At 36.2% G+C, this 26,022-nt stretch overlaps 1 protein-coding gene across 1 annotated transcript in view; it reads right to left on the reverse strand.

Annotated features, from left to right (window-relative positions):
* The window catches only part of SPOCK3 (SPARC (osteonectin), cwcv and kazal like domains proteoglycan 3), a 232,245-nt gene that overhangs the window by 14,593 nt on the left and 191,630 nt on the right, over window positions 1-26,022 (reverse strand). The window contains exon 7 of the mRNA XM_052778733.1: window positions 8,183-8,302. Coding sequence (XP_052634693.1) covers window positions 8,183-8,302 — 120 coding nt within the window. The remainder of the gene's footprint in view (window positions 1-8,182; window positions 8,303-26,022) is intronic.

Below are 26,022 nucleotides of genomic sequence, written 5' to 3' on the forward strand. Positions count from 1 at the left end.
ACCAGAAAAATGTTATTATGTTCTAATGTTTTCTATAAATCAAGTTAAAGTTCAACATAACTGTGGTTTAGTATTTAAATATAGAGTTTGAAGTCTGGTATTTATGATATACACTTCCTAGTAAACAGAAATATATTACAACTGGCACATCAGAATTAATAAACCTACTTCAAACAATAATATCTCATATAAGAAACTTTTTTTGTTATTTCCAAGTCTGAAAAATAAAGTTGACATATATTAAAGCTGTCATAACCTATCTATTAAATAGCATCATATACTGGAGAAAAAGCACTGTGGGTCATGAGGTCTACCTTTCTACTAAATAATGGTTTGATGTACTATTTTCAAAAACTATCATGCTTTTTACCTTGAAAATAGTTTATGTTTCTTTTTTCAGAATTTGCTTCTGAAGTAGTTTGCATTTTTATTTACAGTCCAGGTATATTTGTTGTTGTTTTTACTATTTTTTTTTAGTTCTTTCTCTTCTCTGGTATTTGCAATTTTAGTGTTTTAAATAGAGAAAATCATGTATCTTCTTAGTTTTCATTTGGCTTGTTTCACCAAGCCAAACTCTTTCATGACCATCAGTCACAAATTGCTGAAGTATTTCAGAGGTAAGCCAGGCACATGTTTACAGAGACAGAAGCAGCTTTGTTTGATCTAAAATGGAGCAGTCCACCTCCTCCAGAACTGCTACACCACATAAAGATCATCACCTCAGTTCCATAATCGTATTATAAACCCTTAAGAGGTTACTGTTGTAAAGGGAAATTCTTGGTTCAATTTTATGGAACCTTTAAGGAACTGTCTAAACTTAAGATTATGGGAAGTGCTTTCTCTGTGCAATGACTTTCTTCCTCTACCGTAATATTGATAAAATAATACAGGTGTCACTCTTGAAGGTGATATAATTGAGAAAAAGAGTCAGGAAAGCACTTAAGTACATACCTAGAGTTTAACATCTGCTAACATGTTTTGACACATGAGGGGGTCAGGTCATACAGACCTAAGAATCACAAAATCACCAGGTGACCTAGAACTAGGAAATTAATTGCCCAAATTACAGACTACAGATATTATCACTTTGACTACCAACTGGAATGCTGTTCTTTGACATTTTTCACAGTTGTGACACAAAACAAAAAGCAGAAGGTAAAGGGGGAAAATTAGTATAGCTGAACGATAGTACTTTATTCTTGATGATTAAGTACCGGGGCATTATAATGAGGGGAGCAAAAATTGCTGCTCAGATGTCTACATCATGAAAGAAGATTTTCTCTTTCTCTCATTTTAACCACTTATTTGAAATCTATTTCCATATACCATAATGAAATGAGCTTTTATGCAGCTATTTCTGAACATTGTCTAGAAAAATGTGAAGTACCAACTTAAGCTCTTTTCCTCAGTCAAAACAATCCCAAGGGAAATATTATTGAGAAATATTTCCCTCCTCTATGGCTTACACACTAGCATTCAAAACATTTCCTCAAAAGGAAACCAACTGAAATGCCCCTCTGATTATTTCTCAGGGGAGAATCTCAACTCTTAGTAAATATAATCTGCTTTTCAAGGTAAAACTATTGTTTGCCTGCTTATTAAGCTCATAAGTAATAAATCCTTGCATACATTGAGGAAGATAGCTTTTGACATTATGTGGAAATCAAAACAGCATACATACATATGGCTCACATAATGCATTATATAAAATTGTTTATCTAATATGCCAAGAGAAGTAAACTGCATGATTCTTTCCAATACCAGTATACTGTCCCGAACAATAAAAGACACTGACAAATCATACACGTGAATAAACACACATGCACTCTGCTAGAGTCCTGCCTGCCATCTAGACCATGGCTTTTACTTGTTCAGTGTGCAAGCCACATAGCAAGAAGGTTTTCACTTGTGATGGATTTGTCTAGTATTTTGGCTATCAGAAAATCTTCAGTTAACAGCATCTCACAGTTGGGGCTGACCATGTACAAGCTGGGAACAAGTTTTCTTTCCTAATGTAGTTTTATCAGGAGAGACCTGAGCAGGAATGCCTAAAGAGAGGACTAAGCAGACGTGAATGCTTTCTGTCGTATTTGCTGTTCACAAAAGTGCTGATCTAGGTGACACTCATCTGGCTCTATACTAGCCCAAGAAGGAGACAGCATTAGGCATAACGTTCTCTGTCACCTGTCTAAAGTTGTACTATATTCCTGCTCACTATGATTACATAGATCAGAGCGGAGCCTGGGTTAGGGCAAGACACGGGGAAGGTACCAAAGGTCTTACAATAAACCTTAGATAACTGGTTCTTATTTTACAGGAAAAGGTACAAGGGAAAGAAATTAAGCACAGCTGCAATATTCCTTGAACACCTGTGAAACATTGCATCCTGAAGTCTCTCCTTTTCCAGAACGTGTTTTAGGGAATTTTAGGGGTGGGGGAGGTGGTGAGTGAATCAAGATGAATCCTATTGCTGGAGGCTACCGGTTTGCTGATAGATTGACAGTTCAGATGAAATGTATTCTGTGGGACACCAGACTGACCATTTTATTAATAGGAGTCACTGTTAAGAAAAAGTAGAAGATACCTGAAGAGGGAGAAATAGAATAAAATGCTACAATAAACATCTACATATGTTACATTGTGTATAAGGATAATTCTGTACAAAAGATTGAGTCCAAACAAACTTCAGTCAACAATACTGATTTAGTTCACTCAAGGTCTTAATTCTAAGTAAAGATGGATTAATTTGAAATTCTTGCTCAGAATTACTTCTAGGCTGGATTTCTTCTTCAAGATTCTTGCGTTAAGGATGCCTGGGTTTACACAACGTTACACATGCAGAAAGTAATTGGAAGAATCTTTCCAGCAAACTAGAACTGTCGTTCAGGTTGCCAGCCTGTACAACCTTGCGGTACAGCTTACAGGACATTTTCTGAGATAATCTCAGGAAGTAGCCAAATTCTCAGGCAGTCAGCATTTTCAAGACATCAAAAATGATGTTTAAAACGGCAATTCTTTTTATCTCTAATAACTATACAATGACTGTATGGGAGAGTACTGACAGGAGTAAGCAGAAACTTACTGTTCTGCTTGCAAGTTCTGTCTGTACATCAGGGTTTCCAAATATGCTTCAGCAATGAAGATCAGGGAAATTTAATTTCTCTCTGCATAATGTCAGCTGTGTCTCTTCATCGATAAGGAACTTAGGATAGTCAGAATTAAGTAAAAACCTCCAAGCAAAAATCTGAAATTGTTAATTTTATTTACCCTTTTCTATACAAAATTGGTCTTTTCCTGCTGTGTGTTTGTAAGGGTATTTGGCAATTTTAGTGTAATAATATCTCTCCATGCTACTTCTAGACAAGCCAATTATAAGTAATTTTCTTTCAGACTTCTTGTATTTTTCTGTTATTTTCAAAATTGTTAGTGTATTAGACTCCAAATAATCAGACTAGTCCCAAGCCATAAGAAGATTCTCTATTACCTTTGGCCTCTGGTCTTTCAACTTCTAACATGACAAGGTGCACAAGTATCCTTCAGAAATAGACTGCCTGTTAGTAGAAATATTTGTGGGACTATGGTATTTTTTGTGCTTTGCATTTGATACATTCATTGCCTAGATTTTTATCACACAAAATTAATAAGAAATAGAACAAATATTTTAAAAGACTTTAAACAGGAACATAAAATCTCACTTAATTTTTCAACTCCTTATTTCCCCATCCACAAGGCAATAATAATAATGGGGTGTTATTGTAGTATGGGGGTAAAGTATCCTTTTCCCCTTTGTGTCATCTATTTAGACCATAAATGGCCTGAGGACAAGATTTAAGTGTTTATATAGCATTTATAGTAATGATACTTCCAGATACATGCAATCTGAATACATCTGGACACAGAAGGGATTTTGGAAATAAAACCTTATTAATTATTTGAAATATTCTAGTCTGCATTACTAATAAAATTCAGCTTTGGAAAAAAGTGTCAGGTGAACAAAATTATGCAACTCTTGTAAAAACACAACAATGTAGGCACCTTACATTTTTAACTTGTTACCAGCATATTGATGGCTCTAGCAGAACAACTTAAACACTACTGTTTGGTTTGTTTAGAAATAATATTAATGATCGTACAGTTCAACGTGGACTATTTAATAGCTGGAACAACTCTGAAAAGCACCAGCAAGGCACTATAAACTTGCACCACATCTACCTTGGTCAGAAGGACTGTGCCCAAGCCTTTTAATAAATCCTGTCCCAAGTGCCACCAGAGAGACTGAAATATGAAAAATCCTAAATGCAAACAGACAACCAGAAAGGATGTCACAAATTGCTTTTTTAAATGCAGAATGGTTACTCAGTGAGGAACTCTATGACAAGAATAAAGGACAGCCTGGGGGAAAAGGTGCCAAAGCAGATTTTTAACTCCCCAAGCGTAAGGAACAACTCCAGAGATCTGCTAGAACAATTAGGACTCTGAAAGGGGAAGCTGCATTCAGGTGGCTTTTTGTCGTAACTGTTGTTCTCTACAGATCACTAAGTCTCATGTGCTAAGTTTAAGGTTGTTATACATGATTAAGAAGTTCTTTGCAAGATTTATTTCTAGGTGTAGCTCTCAGACATCCCCAAATAGGGGCTGGACTCCCTGGTATACTTAAAAATTAATGTGCCTGATGTCTTGGACCTACTACAACCTTGGAGACTAACTTTGAGGGATTTGATATGGGGTACTACTCAAGAGCTTAGCTCTGGAAGAACAGTTTTAAGAATTTCTTAATGCTATTAGAAAGGACATTACCATGTTGAATGGTTAGCATTATTTTTGTTTCTTTATGTTTTTACAGGGACATAGTGACCTAGTATTTTCTTCTAAACCACAGACATGTTAATTTCTCATAAGATACAGTATCTTTTGCTGCCTCAAATGAGAAATTTTGAAGTTCAGAAATGTACATACCAGAAAACCCATATATTTGCACTAATGAAACCAGTTTTTAAACAATTTTTTCATCCCCAAATCCACAAATGAAAGAAAACTACTGATCGTACATTCATTCGATCACTTTCTGTCTATAGATGGACTGTCTTTTTGCAGTAGCCTGTCAAATTAATTCAATCAAGTAACTATTGGCTATTTATAAAATCAAGTAAGTATTGCACAAATAGGATCTTTTATATTTGAAAGCAAATTTTTTTCACAATTAGATATACGCAATTTGAGTAACTGACCACAGTACTAAAACACTAGACTCTAAACAGGTATTGTTCAAATGTTTTTGTGAAACACAGTGGGTTTTGTTGAAAAAATCTTTTTTAAAGAGAAAAAGAGAAGAAGATAGGACAAACTGAACGTCTTACATGTAACCATTTCCTACAATTTGATTTGCTTTGCTGTAGTAAAAAGAAAATAAACATGCCAAAGCCTATCATCAAACTTCCATGTTTACCTCCTAGCATTTCTGTAACAAATAGCAAACTTTTCAACATTCTTGTACCAACACTACCTCTATTTTAAGGTTGATGAGGTATAACTCTTTGAAACAAAAAATCTAATTTAAAACCAGAATAGTAATCAATTAATATTTTGTACAACATTCTAGCTGTTTAGGATTAATTTGTGGTACCTTGTTACAAGTGCAATTCAAACATTTCTGACAGCACCATGTTCACAGCAAATTTTAAGTCAGTAGTACACTGAAACCAGATTTTTCCACACAGATTTTATTTCCTTACCTGTTGATGAAAAAGAGCCCTGAAAAGCCTATTCTTAGCTATTCAAATCAACTCTTGATTCTGTCTCTCAAAAAACTGATAGGGTAGGATCCAGTCTAACTTGTGCCTAAAATTTGAGGTACCTCCTAAAGTACGTGTGAATTCTTTATACCGTCAAAAGAGAGAACTTCATGACTTTATAGGCTTCCAAAAGGATATTCTGAAAACTGGGCCAGAAACCCATTTTTTCCCCTCAATTGGAACAATTCTATTTGTAAAGAAGATCCTCATCTGAAGGCTTTAAAGGCAAATACATCTCTCTACCTGCCTTAGAAAGATTCCTTTACTAGCTCCGGTTAGGTGGGAAAGATCCCACAGACCCCAAAACTTTGGAGGAAGCTAATCAGAACGGGACCATAACATTTTCTGCAGAAGAGCTCCTCGTGCTCACAGACCTCACAGTCCAAAGTGCTTCATGCAATTGAACAACCTGCTCTAAAAATACCCACATATCTCACAACTGCTTTGGTCTACATAATCTAAGCAGATGGCTATTATCTTCTGCATTGTACATGAAGTGCCAAAACATGAACATTTAGGATGTACTAGATGTAAAATCAACATTAGGTAGACACCACTCAATCTTACGGGTGTTGCTAAAGTTATAGTAAGTGACCATCGAAGTTTGAAAACAAACCAACCAGTTTGGATTACATAACATATTTCTAGGTCCAAAAATTGACAAGGTCCAAAAATCCACAAGACTCTTGCATTTTTAGTCACACATTAAAATCCTAGATCTTAAGCCTAAATACAGTCCTTGACTGCATGCGAGTGAGTATAATATATCCACATACACATCATGATACAAATACCTGTCTCAGGTAGAGATACTACGTCTTATCGATGACACCTGTGTGCTTAAGGAAAAAAAGCCAAGGAAAATGTCTAAGGGAAAAATCTCACCCTCTGAAGAACTTTGTGCTTGCACTATGTTTCAATGTATTCAAAATATTAATTATGAATTTTACATTCCTGTATTACATAGAACTGAATTACTTGAAACACTGACTTTTTATTTGTATGCTGTAGTACTTGCTAGATGTACAGTTGCTTCTTTTATCATTGCCCAAATTTCTTTTTGAACTTTTACTGTATTATCAGGCTTCTAAAAAAGCTCTGCTGCATTTTTGACTTTACCTATTCAGCATGTTACCTGCAAACTCTGTATTTCTGTTGTTTTCGTTACTGGATGAGAAGCAGATCACATGCCAGTTATGGGCACCAACCAGAATGTAAATTGGAAATCTATGTTTTTAAATGTGTTTTTTTAAATATCAATAAAAAGTGACATTACTGTATTACCACCTTACCTCAGAAACATTTTTTGTCAATGTTAAGAGAAGTATTCCCAGATAACACAGAATCATCTTTAATTCATTGTGTTTTACAGAATTATTCATATTTCCTTGGCATGAAAAATCACACAAAGAAATGACATTTCCAATTAAATGAAATAAATGGATTTCTTGAAAAAAGAAAAAGTAACGCTACAAATAGCAAACAAAAGCTAAAACAAAAAAATTAATCACAAGTACTTAAAAAGTTAATAATGAAGGAACTAAGCTAAGCAGCCAGTGGTGGCCAAGTTCTGTGAAACACACTCTGGAGGAATTCATAGTTTGCTCTTCATATTAATGAAAGGTAAAGTTTTAATGGCTTAAGGAATCTAATTTTACTCTCCTTCACTGTAGGACATCACTCTTGAAACTATTATTGCACACTTCAATTGCTATTATAAATAAGCCCTTTGATAATTACATTTTAAAACTTTACTACCTTCCACAACAAAAAACCTATTTAAATATTTGAGAGGGTTAAAAACAAATTATGCCCCCTACTGTTTCCACTTCATTAGTACTCCTGAGTCTTTTCCAATTTGAAGTATATCCTTGAAAATTCCTTTTTACTTCCAAGCTTCTTTTCCATGTGATTTTCCATACCAGCACCCACAGTGGCATCAACTAGCAACAATGGGTCACACATAACTACAGCTCCTGTACATTGTTTCTTAGGGCTAGCCATTCAGCAACTCACTTTTCTCTATGGAAAAGTTGCTCAAAATCCCTATTTGTTTGTTTTGTTTTGTCTCCTTATATAGCAGCTGATTATCAAGCTCTACCAAATAGACAACTTGATAGCATTCACAAATGAAAGCATTGTTAATGGTAGCTGCCATACATTCTTACAAGCAAGAGTGCTCCCAAATAACATTGAAAGTTTAATGTGAACATCTTATATCAGTACTAAGGCATAAATAAGAAATTAGCTTTAGAAAAGCACAAAGTTATGGTTTCATACACATGCCTATTTAAAGCACATGAGAATAAGGCAAGTCTTAGCAATGGAAATACAAAAGCACAGAAAAGTATCAAAGAGAACATCAAATAAGACAAGTAGAAATCTCTTACTGGTTCTTTCAGGTCTTTGAACAATCCTAGTCTTCTTATTCTGAATTCCACTTTCATGAAGTGCCTTAAACCAGTCTCTCAATCTGTTTGCCACCTCCCTGAATTCCAGGTCACTGCACACTGAAAAACAAAATGCAGAGCTGTTTAATATTTTTCTCCTGGGTGTGGAACAGAACTTTCCAAACTATGCTAAAAAAAAGTAAAATACATAAAATAATATAAACATATATGTTCCACAGTTTTCTTCAATTCATAAAGTTCAGTTTCATTACTTAGGTATGCCTTCAAAACCTAATTAAGTTCCTCAGAAATAAATGCCTGATATGTAAAGCAATTATGGAATTATATATATCTAGAAATTAAAAACATCCTTTGCAAACTACCATAAACAGTTCTAGCACAGATATTTTCACATCTTACTGTAGAAGAGGCTGTATGGTGGACACTCTCATGACAGTCTTTTGGAGTTTGATTTCTATGTTCATTAAGGCAATAGTAACGAAAGCCCTACCAGAACAAGTCGGAGATGTGATTTAGGCAGATAATGCAGGAACACCCAGTTTGCTTTCCTATGCTGAAGCATGAAAAGAGGCAATAGGGTTGACAGAGAAAGTGCTTCAAGTGTGTCCTGAAAGCTTATTTCATTGAATGTAGTTTTACAAGCCAACATTCGTAAGCACCTTACTGCAAACAAGCAACCGTACAGCCGCTTGGTGACAGAAAGGATGGCTTCTTTGACCAGAAACAGCAAAGGTAGAAAAAGCACGCAAGACCAAAGAGACCATCTGTAGCACCAAGAGCAGCAGATTAGCAGCAGACTGGCTGTTGTACAGTGCTGGTAATTAGTAGTGAAGCCAGCAGCAGAAGCAGATAAGAGATGTGCAGTGAGGAGCCCTATCCACCTTCACTATTAAGCTGCTGGAGAAGACAAAAAAAAGGTGTGCTTGGAGCAAGCAGATATCCCTTCCAGAACTCTGTTTTCCTATTTCATGTGTTTGAGAGAAGCTGGGAGAAGACAAGAGAAATAACAGAATCTGGAAGATGACAAAAGCAGGAAAGGCACTGGATATATGCTTCCCTAGGTAACAAAATACCTTCCACTGCCCTTGAAAACAGTTACCACTTCCAAATCAGGATTGTTTTCCAGGTCTACCAGTAACTGACTAAGCTACCATCTGAAGAGCTCATACCTAAGTTAGCAGAGCTTCACAGTGATGCTCTTGAAAATAAATCTCTAGTTAGCTTACTTTTCCTTTATTATGTAGCAATCCATAATATTTGGTGACATAGCCTTCAGCACACTTTATTAAATTGAATACTGTGAAATACCTGTTTGTATTTTAGAGTAAGATTGAAACATGTCATTATGCCAACAACTATCAATGCCTGTACAACAGCAGGCATCTAAGCATTTGTTTATTCGTTCTTTGCTGAAGTCTCTCTTGAGACTTTGATTCTCTCCATGCAAGACTTAGGTGCAATCGATACATACATTTGCATATATTATGAACTGACATTTTAATAAAACTTGTATTGTGCTTTTCTCTTGTGTAACAGAACAAATTTTTTTCTGATAATTTGATATGGAACTGGGGAAAATTTTTTTTTTCATGATAAATGGGCATGTATGCTCAAAAATGGCATATTGCAACAACTAGATGAAAATGGTCTCCTAAGCCAAGACTACACAACATAATTCAAACTTGTGGGATTTCTACCATTTGCTACAATGACACCTTCCTTTACCAATCCTTGCACCAGCTGACAGGTCAGCATAAAGAATCAGCTATTAACTTGGGACAGCCTGCTGCTCTTCAATTCCCCTCCCATTTCAGGTGAAATAGAATAATATTTTTCCCTTCTCTAACTAACCTCACTTGGTTTAAGAGAAAGACTTTTAGAACAGAATCTTAGGGTGTGGAGCACAGCACATCATTAGGGGTACCTGACCTGCCATCTAGCTGCTTTGATTTATCTACCCTGCACAACACTGTGTAACACCACCACAGGTCCCAGAAATAACAGCTACATTAATGTGGTGCACTGACCTGGCTATTTTCATCTACTTCTAACTTGTCTATATGCAGTGCTACTCTGATTAACCTCTGATGCTGAGGTGATCTACTCAAAAGCCAGCACATAAGCTCATTGCCAGGCACAGACACACACATATAACCATATATATATGTATGTGTGTGTATATATATATTTAAAGGGAGAGCATGAGGAAGTGCCAGCTACAAGTAAAAGCTTAGCTTGAATAACACTAACAGAAGGATGCACATGGCAGCTGCATGATGGAGAGACTGTATGAATTCCTCCTTTCTGTAGAAGCAGCCAAATAGACACACTGAAGTGGATCATCTCCTAAGCTCATTAAGGTGTAAAAAAGCCCTAAGAAAAGGAGATAGTGCCTCTTTAGCTATAAGGTATAAGAATAAAATAGAGCTTGCTGTTTCAGCATCTGGTACTAGCCACTGTCATGCACAATATGACACAAAATGACATTTTCTTTGCTCCTGTGAATTGCATTCCTTTCAAAATGGAAGGTACATATGGCACATTTTGGGCTTCAGACACATCCCATATTAGATCTCAGATTAGGGGCATTCTTCCAACTTCAACTTCTTATAACCCTTTTCCCAAACTTTGCTTGACAATTTAAATTATGGGTTGTATCTCAAAACAATGAATGAGAAAATTGTAATAATTTTTGTTAATTTTAATGATTTCGATAACTTTATCATGGGAATAGATCATCTTCAAAAATCTAGGCAATGCAAACCAAACTGATTCAAACTGTCATTTGCCTATTTTATACCCTGTAGCTACTGAAGTGCTGGAGTCAGCTCTCAAACATGGCAGGTAATGACATTTACTGTATTATTAATTTAAATGCACAGTGAATTTTTGGTTCATGACATTTCTAATGCGTCAGGTAAAAGTAGATGTCTTCTATATGGGAAATATACATGAGATGCAGCAGAACTACACTAATCCACACAATAACTTACATGGACAAATTGTGTTCTCAGCAAGGATTTAAAGCATGGGTTTATAACAATGTCTCATGTTTCAAATTTGAGTATCACAGTTTTTTTATCAAAGAACATTTAGATCATTTACTAGCATCTCAGAAAAAGATTTAAATGGTAGAACCAGACAGCAAATTAGAATTCTTGCCATGAAACTTTCTATCAATCATTTCATTTCCACAGGATGCTTAAAATATGTTAAAATTTTGAGTTGGTTAAATAACAACTAATCATGCAATTTAATTTTGACTGCTGGAAAGTAAAATACATTGAATTTTTTTTTTGTTCCCACCCCTCCCCCCTTCCCCCCCCCTTTTTTTTTCTTCTCTATTTTGGAATTTTCCATTGAGAAGTTTAAGTTTCAGATTTCAGTATACTTGCTATTTTCCAGAATGCTTTTCAAGATCTAGCTATCCTAGCATTAAAATAGTAGAATAAGAAGAAACAAAAAATAATTAAGAATGTATTTTTCATTTTATGGTTCTTGTTAAGTGGTTTTTGTTGGGACTACTTGAAGTTAATTCCTTATCATCTGATTTCGGAATTCGTTCACTTCTATGGTTACTCTTGTATATGGTCCTCTCTAAATATTGTTACATTATATTGTTTGAAGCATTTAAGAAACATAAAGGAATCTGACAAAAATAATTCAGTTTTTTATGTTGTGATTACTGGGGAAAAAAGCTAGTACTATCCTGACATGAGAATTAAAATACTTATTAAAAAAGAGAGAGACCTTATTAGAACATGATATTTTATACTGGAAAATGACAAAGCAGAGAACAGATTTACATAAGTATGTAAGAACATAAGGTATTAGTAGTGGCAAATAGCTCCTTAAAGTAGTACAGCTATTTCTATAGTTAGAGATTTGCATTTGAGTACCTTTGGGCCAAGACCTCCCATTTCCTAAATTATTAGGTACAAGGTGCTTGGACTACTTAAACCATGACAGTGGCAGGAAAGCTGCACCCCATCAGGTAACACAGAGAAGCAGAGGACTAGTGGCTTGACAGAGGAACGTTCTCAAAGGAAAAAACTTAATCTTTTGACAGTTCCCAAAGGTAAATTGGGTAGTAAAACCCCAGTTTGGTCCTATCTCAATACAGACTTTTGCCAAAACTTGACAGACAAGAACCACCACATACTCTTCTTTCTTCACACACAATGGTGCTTGCACTATATTTTATATAGGTAGCAATTCATGTGGCATCTAGAAAGTCAACTTCTTAACGTTAAATTTGCATAAGATTTTCTTCATTAAAATTATATATTTATATGAATAGAAAGATCTAAAATGATAGTATTTTCAGGCTTGGGGCTAAACATTAATATATTTACTGCTTCAAATATTGTACTTCTAAATATACTATGATTGATATTTCAAAGATAATCCAAATAAATTTAATTAGCATTAACATAGTACATGAAACAGTCCACCTTGCATGAACCTGCTTCCATGTTAAGTTACAAACACATAAAACCAGAGATTGTGTATTAGCTTTTTTGCATGTTCTTACATTAGGAAAATAATCTGGAAGCCGCTCTACAGCTGTCATATATATGCATAGCAAATTGCAAAACTGAATATAACTCTAATGTTATATGGCAGAAACCATATTTTACAAATTTCCATTAAAGTGTTTTTGTACGGTATGCATGAACAGCTAAAAGCAAATTCCAGGACAATTCAAGATCAATGTTATTCTTTAACAACTTTTTGTACAATTGTGCTTTACAACTATGGTTCAAACTTATTCATAAGAATAGGGGCTACCATAACCTAATACATCATGAATACTGCTTGGTTTAATGTTGATTCAAAGCTTAACATTTTTTTTATTTGGATCAGTCTGATCAGACTACTCACCACCCCGCAACAATTTTAAATGGCACATCAAGCAGTCATTCTCAAATTATGAAAACAGCACAATTTCTGGCTTGCAGGGCAAGTACCATACTTAGGTACACTCTAGGGGGAAATTTTGCCTTTAGAACTTATATATGTAGTGCAACCTCCAAATAGACTACTGAATAATAATAAATAGGGCCTAAAATTACCTATGTTTCTCTACCAACCTGCTGAACAGAGCTGTCTCAAGTCTTATCACCTTGCAAAAAGTCCAATTTTTACAAAATCTCTTTTCAGGAAGAAAATATTTTTGGTGATAAAAGAAAAAAATTGGGGGAAAGTAAGTCCAGAAAGTAGCACAAGACCTTTGGGGAAGTGGTGATGGGCCTGTCAGCTTTAATGTTAAGCAAGGTTAAATGAGACATGGGGATGATTCATTGTTTTGAGGCTTTTGGATAAACTCTTCTTTCCTTTTTTTGCCCTTCGTGAAAACATCCTGTGCTTTCTGCTTGTCCTCTCAATTTGCTATGCTTCCTGCCCCGGAAAAGGAAGAGGCTGATGTCTGGATAACATGCAGGCACTGTAAGAAGTAGGTGTGGGACAGGACGTAGCAGTTTTCTGTTCTCATTCCTGTCCCTGTCTCAGGTACACACAGATTACTGTTTCAGGAAAGTAGCTGTTACCGGCACTACTTCTGGTTCACTACCTTATCTCTTCCATGGGAGTAGCAGAGACATCTCGAGAGAAACTCTGGGATGGGCAATTCAGGACAGGATCCTGCTCCCGCTGCAGCCTGCCGCCCCAGTCTCTCTCTTCTTTCACCAATACCTTGAACTGGACTTGTACAGTAGTAGACTGATCACAGCACAATGGTGTTACATTGTGCATCAGCCTAGGGTAAGATTATTTACTCTATAAAACATTTTACAATTTCGGTGAACCAGAGAGCAGGTAATACAATTCATGTCTGAAATGATTTGAAAATTATTTTGAAATTAAAATATCCTCTGCTTAAACTTTAAAAAGTAGGAAGCATCCAACTTTCATAGCACAAAAGAAAGAAAAGACAATAAAACAAAATATACAAAGTTCAGATTACTTAACAGCCAATTTATTATCAAAAGAATACGTGTGATAAATATGTTACTGTCTTATTTAAGAAGCACAGAGCAAGTAGAGTTGATCAAAAGTTAGACAAACCTACCTCCATTTTTTCATAGGTTTTTAGTTACTAAAATAATTTATGAAAAAATACATAGTTAGAGGATAGTCAGCAATGACTTCATTGTACCTGAGTCAGTATGATCAGGCAATTTTTTGGTAACAAGAGATATTTCTGCCCACACAAAATATGAGTATAAACTAATTGCTCACACATTCAGTCCAGCAAAAAAAGAATGCTGCATATATAGAAGTAATGCTAAAAATGCATTGATTTTTGCCACATATATCAGTGCTCATGAACGTATATGATTAAAATTGCTGGAAACTAATAGAATTTGTTAGGTTATTCAAAGAATAAAAACTGGTGGTGCTTAGTATTTGTTAGCAGCTCTTTGACCATTTCTATATCAAATCAGTACACAGATACCATGTTACTTCTTAATATAATATTGTATTACTATGGAATCTTTCCTAACTTTTTGTTTCATAATAAAGTCATATTTCTATACTGTGGCCAAAATTACTAAGGCAGTATTTGTACATTCTGAGTAAACTGAGGGCCTCAGACTAGAGAAAGAATCCTATTTCATGTTCCATGTATCGAGTCAGCCACACATACACAGACAAACTGAAGATTCTTATCAAGTGAGTTATTAAAAAAGTATAAAATCCTTTCTAACATCTTCCACATATTAGATACAATTTTGAATATCAAATAACTTCAACTATATACAAGTTTTTTCTAAAAGCACTTATCACATTTCAGATTTTTGTTCCTGTTTTGACATGTAAAACGTAAAGAAGTAGTAAAATAACCTTTAAAATAGTAAAATAAACAATTTAATTCCCACTCACACAGAAACTTATCAATGTTTTGTTCAACTTTCCAAGAACATTCAGATGAACACAAAACAGATATAAAAGAGTTCAGTCTAAAAAGTAGCTTTCAGAAACTAGTAAGAAGCAGAGAACAACATTCAGACATTATCACAAACACAATTTTTTTTCAGAGGAGCTGGGCTGCACAACGTAACTGAGTTATGCTTAAGTAAAATCATTAAGTCACAAAAAAATTCAGGTATATTTACTGGAAATGTCTACATTTGGCTTTGTTTCTGATCTGTATACTGTCTCAGTACAGTACCTGCCTCAGCATTCCACCTTAAGTCGCATGGATTTATGTGAATAAACCTTGTATTCTGTAACAAGAGAGGATCAGCCTAACACTCCATTCACTAGAACGCTATTTGCCATTGAAACGTGCTTGCTCAGGGTTATGCTATATCATGAAAAATTGTATTAATTAATGGGTTGATGCATGCTAGAATATGCTTAGGGACTTTTCATCCTGGTGATCAGCTTCTAAAGATACATGCTGCTGAAATTATTGTATGCATTGGTCTGTACTGATTTAAAACAGGTCAAGATGAGGTAATTCAGATCTATTCAGACTATTATTTCACCTGATAGACTGGGAGATGAATCTTTTATGGTGAAAGACAGACAGTAAAGGTTGTAGAAGGTTAGATAGTAATCAAAAAATGCATATTAAATCACATGAATTCACTCAGGAACCTCCCAACAAGTACTTCTGTTTTTATCTAATGCCAATGCAAGGCATTCCTGCTATTACAATCAATTCTAGTAGCCATTAAGAGAATTTGTACAGGGTAAAATCCAGTCACTAGCTCAAAGGTTACTGGAGTCTCCTGTCATGAATTAATAAAAACTGACTGTCTTTTAAAACCAACGTATATGGCTATGCAAAAAAATGAAGGGATCTGAAAACTTACAGGTCCCCAATCTAGAAATATCTTTATAATAAATATTACTTTAATGTTAGGTGGAACCAACTGTTCAATTTGTTTTCACATACTGTAAATGTTACAATTTGTGTTGGTATTTGAATATAATTTACTGACTGGAAGTAGAATATTTGAAAATGCTAATCAGTATGTGTTCTGTCAGTGCCTTTCAACTCAAGTTAATTGATGAAGAAGTAAAAATAGTGCTGCTCAAAGCTATAAAGACATGTGGAACATATTTTGGGACTAGCATAATGGATTGTATTCCCTAACATATTTAAACCAGTCTTTGGTTTCTGACATAACGGAATATAGGTTATTTTAACAGTATATACTTTTTATATAAACACATAGAGCCATATATATAAAATTATCTGTAGTTTAACAAGTGTAAATCATTACCATATTCACATAATAAGCACACTGAGATACTTTAAGGAGTATCTTGCATTAAGGAGTAGCTTTTAAGTGAAGGGTCAAAAAGTGATTTATAAAAAAAACCCCCAGCAATAAAACACACCCCACACTATGTAGCATCTCACAATAATATATGTGACCATGAGGCTGTAGATAGAACCTGAGTCTCTGTTCATTTCAGGAAGAGATACTTTCCCCTACTTTTTCAGCAACAGATCTCAGTTCAATATTCAATTCTAAGAGCACAAGGCCTGACAATTATGAAGGAAGCCATACAAACATAAAGAAATTATTAGCACACTGTTTAACAGTAATTTAAGTGTAGAACTCACCCATTGATCTGTCGTCTTCTGTGCCCCACAGCCAGAATATTCCTAAAGTCTTTATATAACAACATAATATGACACTTCCATTCCCGAATCTACTAATGGCCAGTGTTGTGGTTTAACCCTAGCCAGCAACTAAGCACCATGCAGTCGCTCTATCACTCCCCTCCTCAACTGGATGGGGAAGAGAAAATATAACAAAAGGCTCGTGGGTCGAGATAAGGACAGGGAGAGATCACTCACCAACTACCATCACGGGCAAAACAGACTCGACTTGCAAAAAATTAACTTAATTTATTACCAATCAGATCACAGTAGGATAATGAGAAATAAAACCAAATCTTAAAACACCTTCCCCCCAGCCGTCCCTTCTTCCTGGGCTTAACTCTGCTCCAAATTTTCTCTACCTCCTCCCCCACCAGCGGTGCAGGGAACAGGGAATGGGGGGTTGGGGTCAGTTCATCACACGTTGTCTCTGCGGCTCCTACCTCCTCAGGGGCAAGACTCCTCACACTCTTCCCATGCTCCAGCATGGGGTCCCTCCCACGGGAGACAGTCCTCCATGAACTGCTCCAACGTGAGTCCTTCCCATGGGCCGCAGTTCTTCACCAACTGCTCCAGCGTGGGTCCCTTCCACAGGCTGCAGTCCTTCAGGAACAGACTGCTCCAGCGTGGGTCCCCACAGGGTCACAAGTCCTACCAGAAATTCCCCACAGGCTGCAGAGGAATCTCTGCTCTGGCGCCTGGAGCACCTCCTCCCCCTCCTTCTTCACTGACCTTGGTGTTTGCAGGGCTGTTTCTCTCACATATTCTGACTCCTCTCTCTGGCTGCAGTTTCTGTGCCACAGCAACTTTTTTCCTATCTTAAATATGTGATCCCAGAGGCACTACCACTGTCACTGATGGGCTCGGCCTTGGCCAGCAGCAGGTCCATCTTGGAGCCAGCTGGCATTGGCTTTATCGGATATGGGGGAAGCTTCTAGCAGCTTCTCACAGAAGTCACTCCTGTAGTCCCTCCCTGCTACCGAAACCTTGCCACGCAAACCCAGTACACCAGTTAGCCTCAAAACTATGATTTACTGACGATATGGCCAGTGGCATTAAGTTGCAGGAGCAAGATTAAGGCTTTGTTTCAGTGAGATATGAAGTACCTTGCCCTGCCAGAAGGCACACAATGTGGTACTCCGCTATCACAACGTGGTTGTGCTCGCCACACAACACTATCATATGTTTCAAGATACAGACCCCTGACAACCAGAACTGCAGAAGATCATCCCCAGCACATACAATCAGAGACAACTATATTAATAAATTCATGTATATAATAAAATAACCAAGAAGTAAATATACAGAGAGCATATGGACAATCTGAAGACCAGGGTACACATCAACCACCTCCTACAGCAAACTAGGAATTACTCCATGTGAGATGGGTAACTTAACAATCAGTGTATGCTAAAGCAATACTTCTGATCATTCCAACTTTTTCTATGTGTTGGAACCACTGCACATGATCACAGAATCACAGAATTATTTATTTGGAAGGGAACTCCAGAAGTCTTTCAGTCTCTTACCCTCTGCTAAAAGCAGGTCTAATTACATCAGATTGCTCATGGCAGTGTCCAGTCATTCATGTCCTGTGATCATCATGCCATTCACATGAAGGTTCCTCACTATATGAAAGACTACCCCCCTTTAAAAGGTACAATATACTACTATCTACTATCTTGTTACTCTATACTGTCTTCCCCGAAAAGTACAAGAGCATTTTCTCTTGCTGTAACTTGAGGACTGCAACCATCTGTCCAGGATTGCTAGACATCCGGAAACCTGGCTACCACAGCGATTCCAACTTAACTGTGAGAAGGACTATTTAGAGCATTCCACACCTGATGCTTATGTAGTTTAATGCCCTTTCAATGCATTACCTACCATTCATGTACTACTGTATGGTTGCACAGTAAATCTTATGTATCTGAGATACACTGAGTAACTGCACATCCAGTACGTGCACTTAAATGTGTTTCTTTTCCAGGGGCCCCTTGTGTGAAAACATGGTAACCCTAATACTGTCATTAGAATTCAGTGCTGCCTTTAAAGACAATATCTATTAAACTGGAACATTTTATAAAGCGTACCTATTCAGTGTCAGTACTCTGCAGAGCTGCCATTCTGCATAAGGTTTATGAACTTAGGCCTGAGGAACTGATTGCTTGAACTGAAAATTCCTGGCTCCAGACTAAGGGCTAGTCCTCATTTACCTAACTCTAAATGTCTAAGAACACCGGAACTAAAATTGTATGCAAATGGCCTTACAATTCCTGCAGTATACAGCAGCATTTCTAGCTCTGTATCATCTCTGACACAAATGGGAAGAATAACACATGGCAAAAAGAAATGTGGTCACAAAACCCAACAAATTTGGCAGAATGACAAAAAGCCCTTCAAACTTGTAGCTAAAGGATGGGACAAACATTTCAGTCATCTTTTTACAGTCCCATATGTATAATCGGAACTTTTTTAAAAAAAAAAGGCTGTAAATTGAAAAACTTCATATGTATATTTCTATTTTTATAAACTCATGAAGTTTATTAGCCATCTGTTACCTCTAGGGCCAATGATTTTAGGAAGATACCTTGAAAGTAACAAATAAAAGCATTCTGATTTCCTTACTATTTAACTAAACATAATGAATTTTCTACTTCAGTTAGTCTATGTTATGAGATAATTAATATAAATGCTGCAGATACCATATCAGGGAACTGCAGCTGCTTATTCTTACTGCCTCAAATTAATGTTTCATACAGACATTCTGCTCATGATTAATGTTTCATAAAATTTAAAATTATTTCAATTAAATTACATTTTCATAAAATAAATCTGATCTTTTTGTGTCCTCACAGTTTTAAAGACTTCACATTTAAATATAATGACCATTTCTGAGTGCAGGAAAAATAGTAGTAACCACAATATACAGAATTTATGTGCTAAAATAGTATTTTTAACTTAAAATATGTAAATTTACTAAAACATTGCAATTAAATAAGACCATAGTAATTCTTTAATCTGTCAGAAGTATCACGGACCTATTGTGGAATTTGTTAATTTATTTTCTGGAGGACAGTCAATATATATGGCTTCCTTTGCTAACTGCTGCTAACCTTTAGTGTTGGTTATCATTTCTCATCATGCTCTGTTATTCTGAACTATTAATTTCTGAGGATGAAAATGATGTTATTAATCTGTAAATTGCATACTTATGAAGCTAGATAGTCAGCAAAAAAAGTTAGATAGCAAGGAGACGCTCCACTGTAATGTGCTATATTCTAAGATCTTTTCATCCCCAAATATTTTTATATATTCACTTGAAGCCAGTATTTCACATAATAGAAGATATAGAAAGCATCAAATAAGGATAGAACAGCAATTTTCTTAGTGGTTTCCAGCCAACCATACCCAAAGGTGAGGTAGTTTCCTGAATTCAGTTTCAAGGATTCAAGACTGACAGGGTCCTGCAAAGACTTTTTTGTATTTGACATAAAACCTCTTGAAACCTAGTAGACAAGGATAAAAAGATCACTTAACAATGCTCTTTATAAAGAAAACTTAAATATATATATATTATTTCAATATTTCAAATTAGACATTTTCTGAAATCAGAAATGTTCTGTGCTGATAAGAGGCTTCAAAGGTCTACCACACCAGGTAACTCTGTGCACAGAACCTGGAAGGGACTGACGCACCTTTCTATTGTGAGAGAAAATTACCGTTGTGCCTTGGTAGGACTGTCTACTGGTTTGCACCTTTTCTCTTGCAGGGAAGGACAGCAGAATAGAACATTGGGCTGAACAATCACCAACTACTAGAAATCAACTAAACTCTGTCCTGCAAGTGTCTGGCATAAAGGAATTTTACATCACACTGGATCCCACTAAAGTCTGACAGATTTAAGGCTGGCATTGCAGCAGTTTTCTTCTTTTCGTATTTAGATTATGATCTGATGCTTTAAACCACTTTGTACTTACCCTAACCATTTGCTTGTGTCCTTCTTGAATGCTTAATTACTAACATTGCTCTTAATCACTTAAAATTGCACAGTAAAGAGCACAGTTGCCTGTAGACCTCTCAGTGAGGACTAAGAGGGTGGAATCACTCCAATTTAGCTAATTATTTGTGTCTTTCCTAAAGTGAGGCCATCAGAGGTAGACAAGCTTTTTCTCTACTACTGAAGGAAACTATGGCAGTCAATCCATTAAACCAGTGGACCCAGTCCCCCCGCACAAGAATCACATCCACTGAGATGCAAACTCTACTACACTGTACCACCATCTCATTGAAATCACAACTCTAGTTAACTAAATGTAATCTGCAGCTGTGTCTCCACACAAATTCACTAATCAGAAGTTGAAGGAGAAATTAAGAAAGTAATGATTTAAAAAAAGACATGATTAGGGTACAAATATCTGAAATGTTTACATGTGCATACATGAAATATGTTAGCAAAGCGTAATTATGTTTTGCTAGTCTATGCACTGAACACCAAATGGATTGTTCATGAATGTCTGATGTAGATCAGAGAATTTTTATGAGATGTATATGAATATTCACAGAGATAAGAATTTATTTAGCCTTGGTAATTTTTGACACGGTTATTGCCTATACATCTTTTACATCCAAAAATCCTGCATTACCAACAGTGACCCTCAGTGACTCTACTGAATTACAATTATTATTTTTGGAGAGGAAGGGGAAACTTGTTCAAAGTGCTGTTTTATAAATAAGAAGGATATGAGAAGCATGCACTGGTGTGGCATGTGGGTGTGTGAAAATGTTGGAGGGTACAGTGTCTGACAGGATACCATTGGGAGACTTTGCAAGTTAAAGGACTATAAATCTGCTACTTATTCATTCATATAGTCTGCAGGAAGAAGTCCATGGAGAAAACTATTCCCAGAGGTACATCTGAAAGGGGAACAGCTACTCCACCTCAGCAGAGAGTCTAGCAATGAACTGAGTGTGGACAACCAAGGACAAGAGCCAAGGAGCAAACCAATGAGCTACATTAATTGACAGTGCAAATATACCCTTATGTGCTCTCCCATATTCCTTCACCCCAAGTTTGTGGCCCAGAAATGGAGACTATGTCACGTTCAGTATAAGAAGAAATGGCTCCAGAGCAAGTTAATGGTCACTGAACTATCTTGCAAGGGATGACAACATTCAGAAAAGAAATACATTTTGGGTGATCTCTACATTTAAGGGACAGATTAACACCTTTCTTCAGGGGAGATATTGAATGGCAATGCTGAAGATGAATTGGCTATCCCAATAAACTGCTTCATCATAAAGCAGTTATTAAATAAATATGTATAGATTTACCCTTAGTAAAGCTTTCAACTTTCTACAGGAGAAGAGAAAAATAAGTCTTCCAGAGGTTGGCACCCTTCTTTCAAAGTAAAATTCTCAAGATAGATTGATGAAAAAGCGAAAAATTTCCACCAAGAAAGCTTTCCTTTTTTTCATCAAAATATTCAGTTTTTTCAACCTGTTCTACTGACTGATGTACTGAGGTAATACAGGTTTTGTCTGAACAGACTGGATTCTAACCCCAGGGTTGCTGTATTCCCATTACAGATTAGGGTCCATGCATGTAGACACAATACAGATATCCAGTTGAACCTAGCAACAGCATGCGATTTTTGGAAAGCTTAAACTATGCTTTTCTGCTCTAACATATCCTGTCAGTGAGCAAAAAAATAGAAAGTTCTTCATCTATATAGCCTTTCCATTTAAATTGAACAAAGACTACAAGGGAAGAAATAGAAGACATTTGCCATTTGACCAGCTGCCTTGAATAACTCTCCTAAACTCTTTAAAAGACCTCTTGTTAAACACAGTGATAAAAAATTGCCACCTGAGACACCAAAAATAGAAACTAAGTTATCTGAATTGGCAACAGAAGACTACTTATAAGTTTAACAAAATCAAAGCACTCAGTGAAGTTAATGTTCAAGGCCATCAGAGACTTGGTAGCTTTTGTCACTTGCAATAACACAAAATACAATGTTGAGGAAATCCAGAGTTATAACACTGCCACTTACGATTTCAGAAATCTATAAATTTTCTCTGGAAGAATTGATGGCATTTCTTTTGTTAAGATGAATGTTTGGTCTCCAAATGGCTCAGTGCATTCTTCTGCTACCTATACACCTCCTATGGCATGTAGGAAACGTACGGTGTTCCTTGTTCAGTAGCTGAACAAGAACTACGGTATGCATTATAATTTGAGCCTGTCAGAGAGGGAAATCAGGCTTCAATCAAAAAATCTGCAAAAGGAAGAAAAACTAAGGAAAGGACTGTAAAACTGCAAGTGAATGTACTCCATTAACCTCCTTTGCAGGGAGAACAAGCTTACTAGACAGGAAAAGGAGACAGAAGAAAATTTTGACTACAGCAAATGCAGAAAAACAGTAACATCTCATCATTAAGGATGACAATTCAGTGGCTGCAGAGCCATGCATGAGGATGGCTGCTTATGGTCAGACCAAACTCTGTCAAGCTTTATGTCTTGTCTCCAAGAGCAGCTATTCGCAAGTGCTGTGGAAAGAGCGGTATTTCTGTGGTATTCCTTCTCCTCCTGCTTGATCCATGGCTCAGAGATGTCTTGAGTTCACAGAATTTAAATGGGTAAAGTAATGCAGAACCTGATCATTTCTGACTATCTGCAGATTTCATGTTTCAAGGAAACACAGACTTTATTTTTATGAAAGGACAAGGAGAGCAAATCTGCTTGATCAAGATCCTCCTGAAATCTATTCACTATCTATTTGTTACCCCATAAGGGTAAACTTATGAAGCACAAGCTGCAAACCCTATTAAGAAATCATGCTGTAGCCAACACAATGGGATAGTGATAAAATTCTGTGTCACTCTTTATGAGACTCTACTGTTTACCTGAGCCAGGTAAACAGGCAGTGTTTCCAGCCATTTTCTTTTTGTAAAATGGACATGGCCTATAAATACTGGAACCAGCTTCTCAAAACTTAGCCCCTGACAAGACACAGTCTGTGTGGGTTATGGAAGAATGTAAGAGTGACAGTGGTATGTCAGAACAAAGGCTCATCTAGCCCAGTACTCAGTCTCCAAGAATGGGAAAAAGTGGATGCATAGTGAAGCAAATAACAACAGAACAAGCATTTGCCTGGCTCCAATCACCTGTGCACAAGGGAATTCTAAAGCCAGCTATGAATCTATACAGTTAGTAAAACTAATCTGGTTCCTCTCTTGGAGGCCTCAACCCAAGGCATGTGTAATAAAAAAAAAAATCCACAAATTTTAAAACAAAATTTCAGGTCATGCTTTTAGACATAAAACTAGAAACAAAAGTAAAAATACACCGAATACAAAATACAATGCTAGTTTAACATTAACCAGCTGTTCTTAAGTCCCCAAAACATGTCCAAGTCTTCACTGAGACATCCAACTTTGTAACTGTTTGTCTCAGCTCTGAGAGATATCAGTGTTATCTGTACAGCCATCAGCTCATCTGGTGCAAACCACAGATAAGAAAGGGTCATTCTCAGAGGGACCCAGCTCCAAAGAAAACCATCAAGTCATCTTCATATGTTTGCAATCCTCATATAAGATGGGTGTGTTACAGAGGATCTTTAATACTCAGAGTAAACTGAGGTGCTCTGTGACATTGAACAACTCCAGATCCAAACCAAGCACCATAAGGTATCATAACATATTTTAGGAAATGCCTCTTTTCAAGCTGCAGTCTATCTGCATGGGATTGCAGCCTACTTGCATGCAGTCTATCTGTGTGGCTATTTTCAAGTACAAAAGTTTTTGAAAGGAGCTGCTTACAGCAGGCACAAATCAGCATCATTTGTTCACAGAACAGAACAAAGCTAATATTGCTAACAAAGACCACTATATCTTTAAGCAAACTTCTTATGACATTAGGGTGTGTTGAGGATCCTGGTGTATTTTCTGACATTTAGAGAAATTCTCATCATATTGAAATCAGTAGTAAAATCATTGCTGATTTCAGTACAGCCAGAATTTCATTCCCACTTTGGTGCTGTCTAGACCAACTACTTGGTCCTTTGAAAAGGAAGGGAATGCTAGCACTGATCAACAAACATCTTGGTGGTTGTTTAAACAATTTTGTTGACATTTTTCACAATGAAAAGTGACATTTCGTAAGTTACAGTCTGTTGAAAGAAAATAAAAAATGTAACTGTTTTGCTTAAAGAAATACAACATTATTTTTTGAAAAAAAATCTATACAATAAAATGTATTGTATTGTAGACAAAATCTATACAATAAGAATGTACATTGCTTTTCCATATGGTCATTAAGGACCTTTCAAGACAAACAGAGTATGGACAATTAGAGATGCCAGGCAGTAATCTATTCAGTTATAATTTTGCTTGTTAATCATAAAGCATGAAAGGTATTTGAACTAACTAGATGTGCTGATTATCAGCACCACTGCCTACAGCTGAAAAGAACTGTCAAATGTCATCAGCTGTGAACCTCTTCACCACTGCATCTGAGACTTCGAAACAACTATTACCCCTCATAATGGCATCACTGTTCTGTACTGTTTGCAAAATTCATGAAATTGTTTAAACTGTCAGTGACATCAGTACTTGGTCAGAAAGAGTCTGAAAATAATGCATCAGTAGCTGAAGCTTTAAAAGTAAAAAACCAAAACCAGTATTTAATTATTTTAAGAAATAATCAAATGTCTACTGATAATGGTTTTGAAGATATCCTAGCAAGAGCAGTAAGAAATATTTATAGTGTGAAATTATGTCAGTTTTTCACATAGACTCCTCTGTTCTCTGTCAAAAGATTTTTAACATAATTTTCTAGTTATTATTCAGACAGAGCTGTATTTTATGTTATTGAACTTCAATTTCATGCATGTTTCTCTTCTGCCCTTTGTGGGCCGTGCTCTTAAAAGTATTTTGTCTTTCTGAAAACACATCATTAACTACAGAGAAACATGCAGAAATATATCACTGTGATATCTGAAGTTTGGTGGTCACACAAAAGTAGTAAAAATGATACTCTTGGGTCTTCCTTCAACAATGATCACCATTAAGATCTACATGGCACTATAGAGTCCTGAGAAACTATTATATTCTACTGGGCCAGCTGGATCACTAGGCCATTCAGGTAAGTTTTTAAAAATACAGGCACTGACAGTCACACGTGAAACAACTG

This window comes from Harpia harpyja, chromosome 2 (assembly GCF_026419915.1).
Source record: "Harpia harpyja isolate bHarHar1 chromosome 2, bHarHar1 primary haplotype, whole genome shotgun sequence".
NCBI lineage: Eukaryota > Metazoa > Chordata > Aves > Accipitriformes > Accipitridae > Harpia > Harpia harpyja.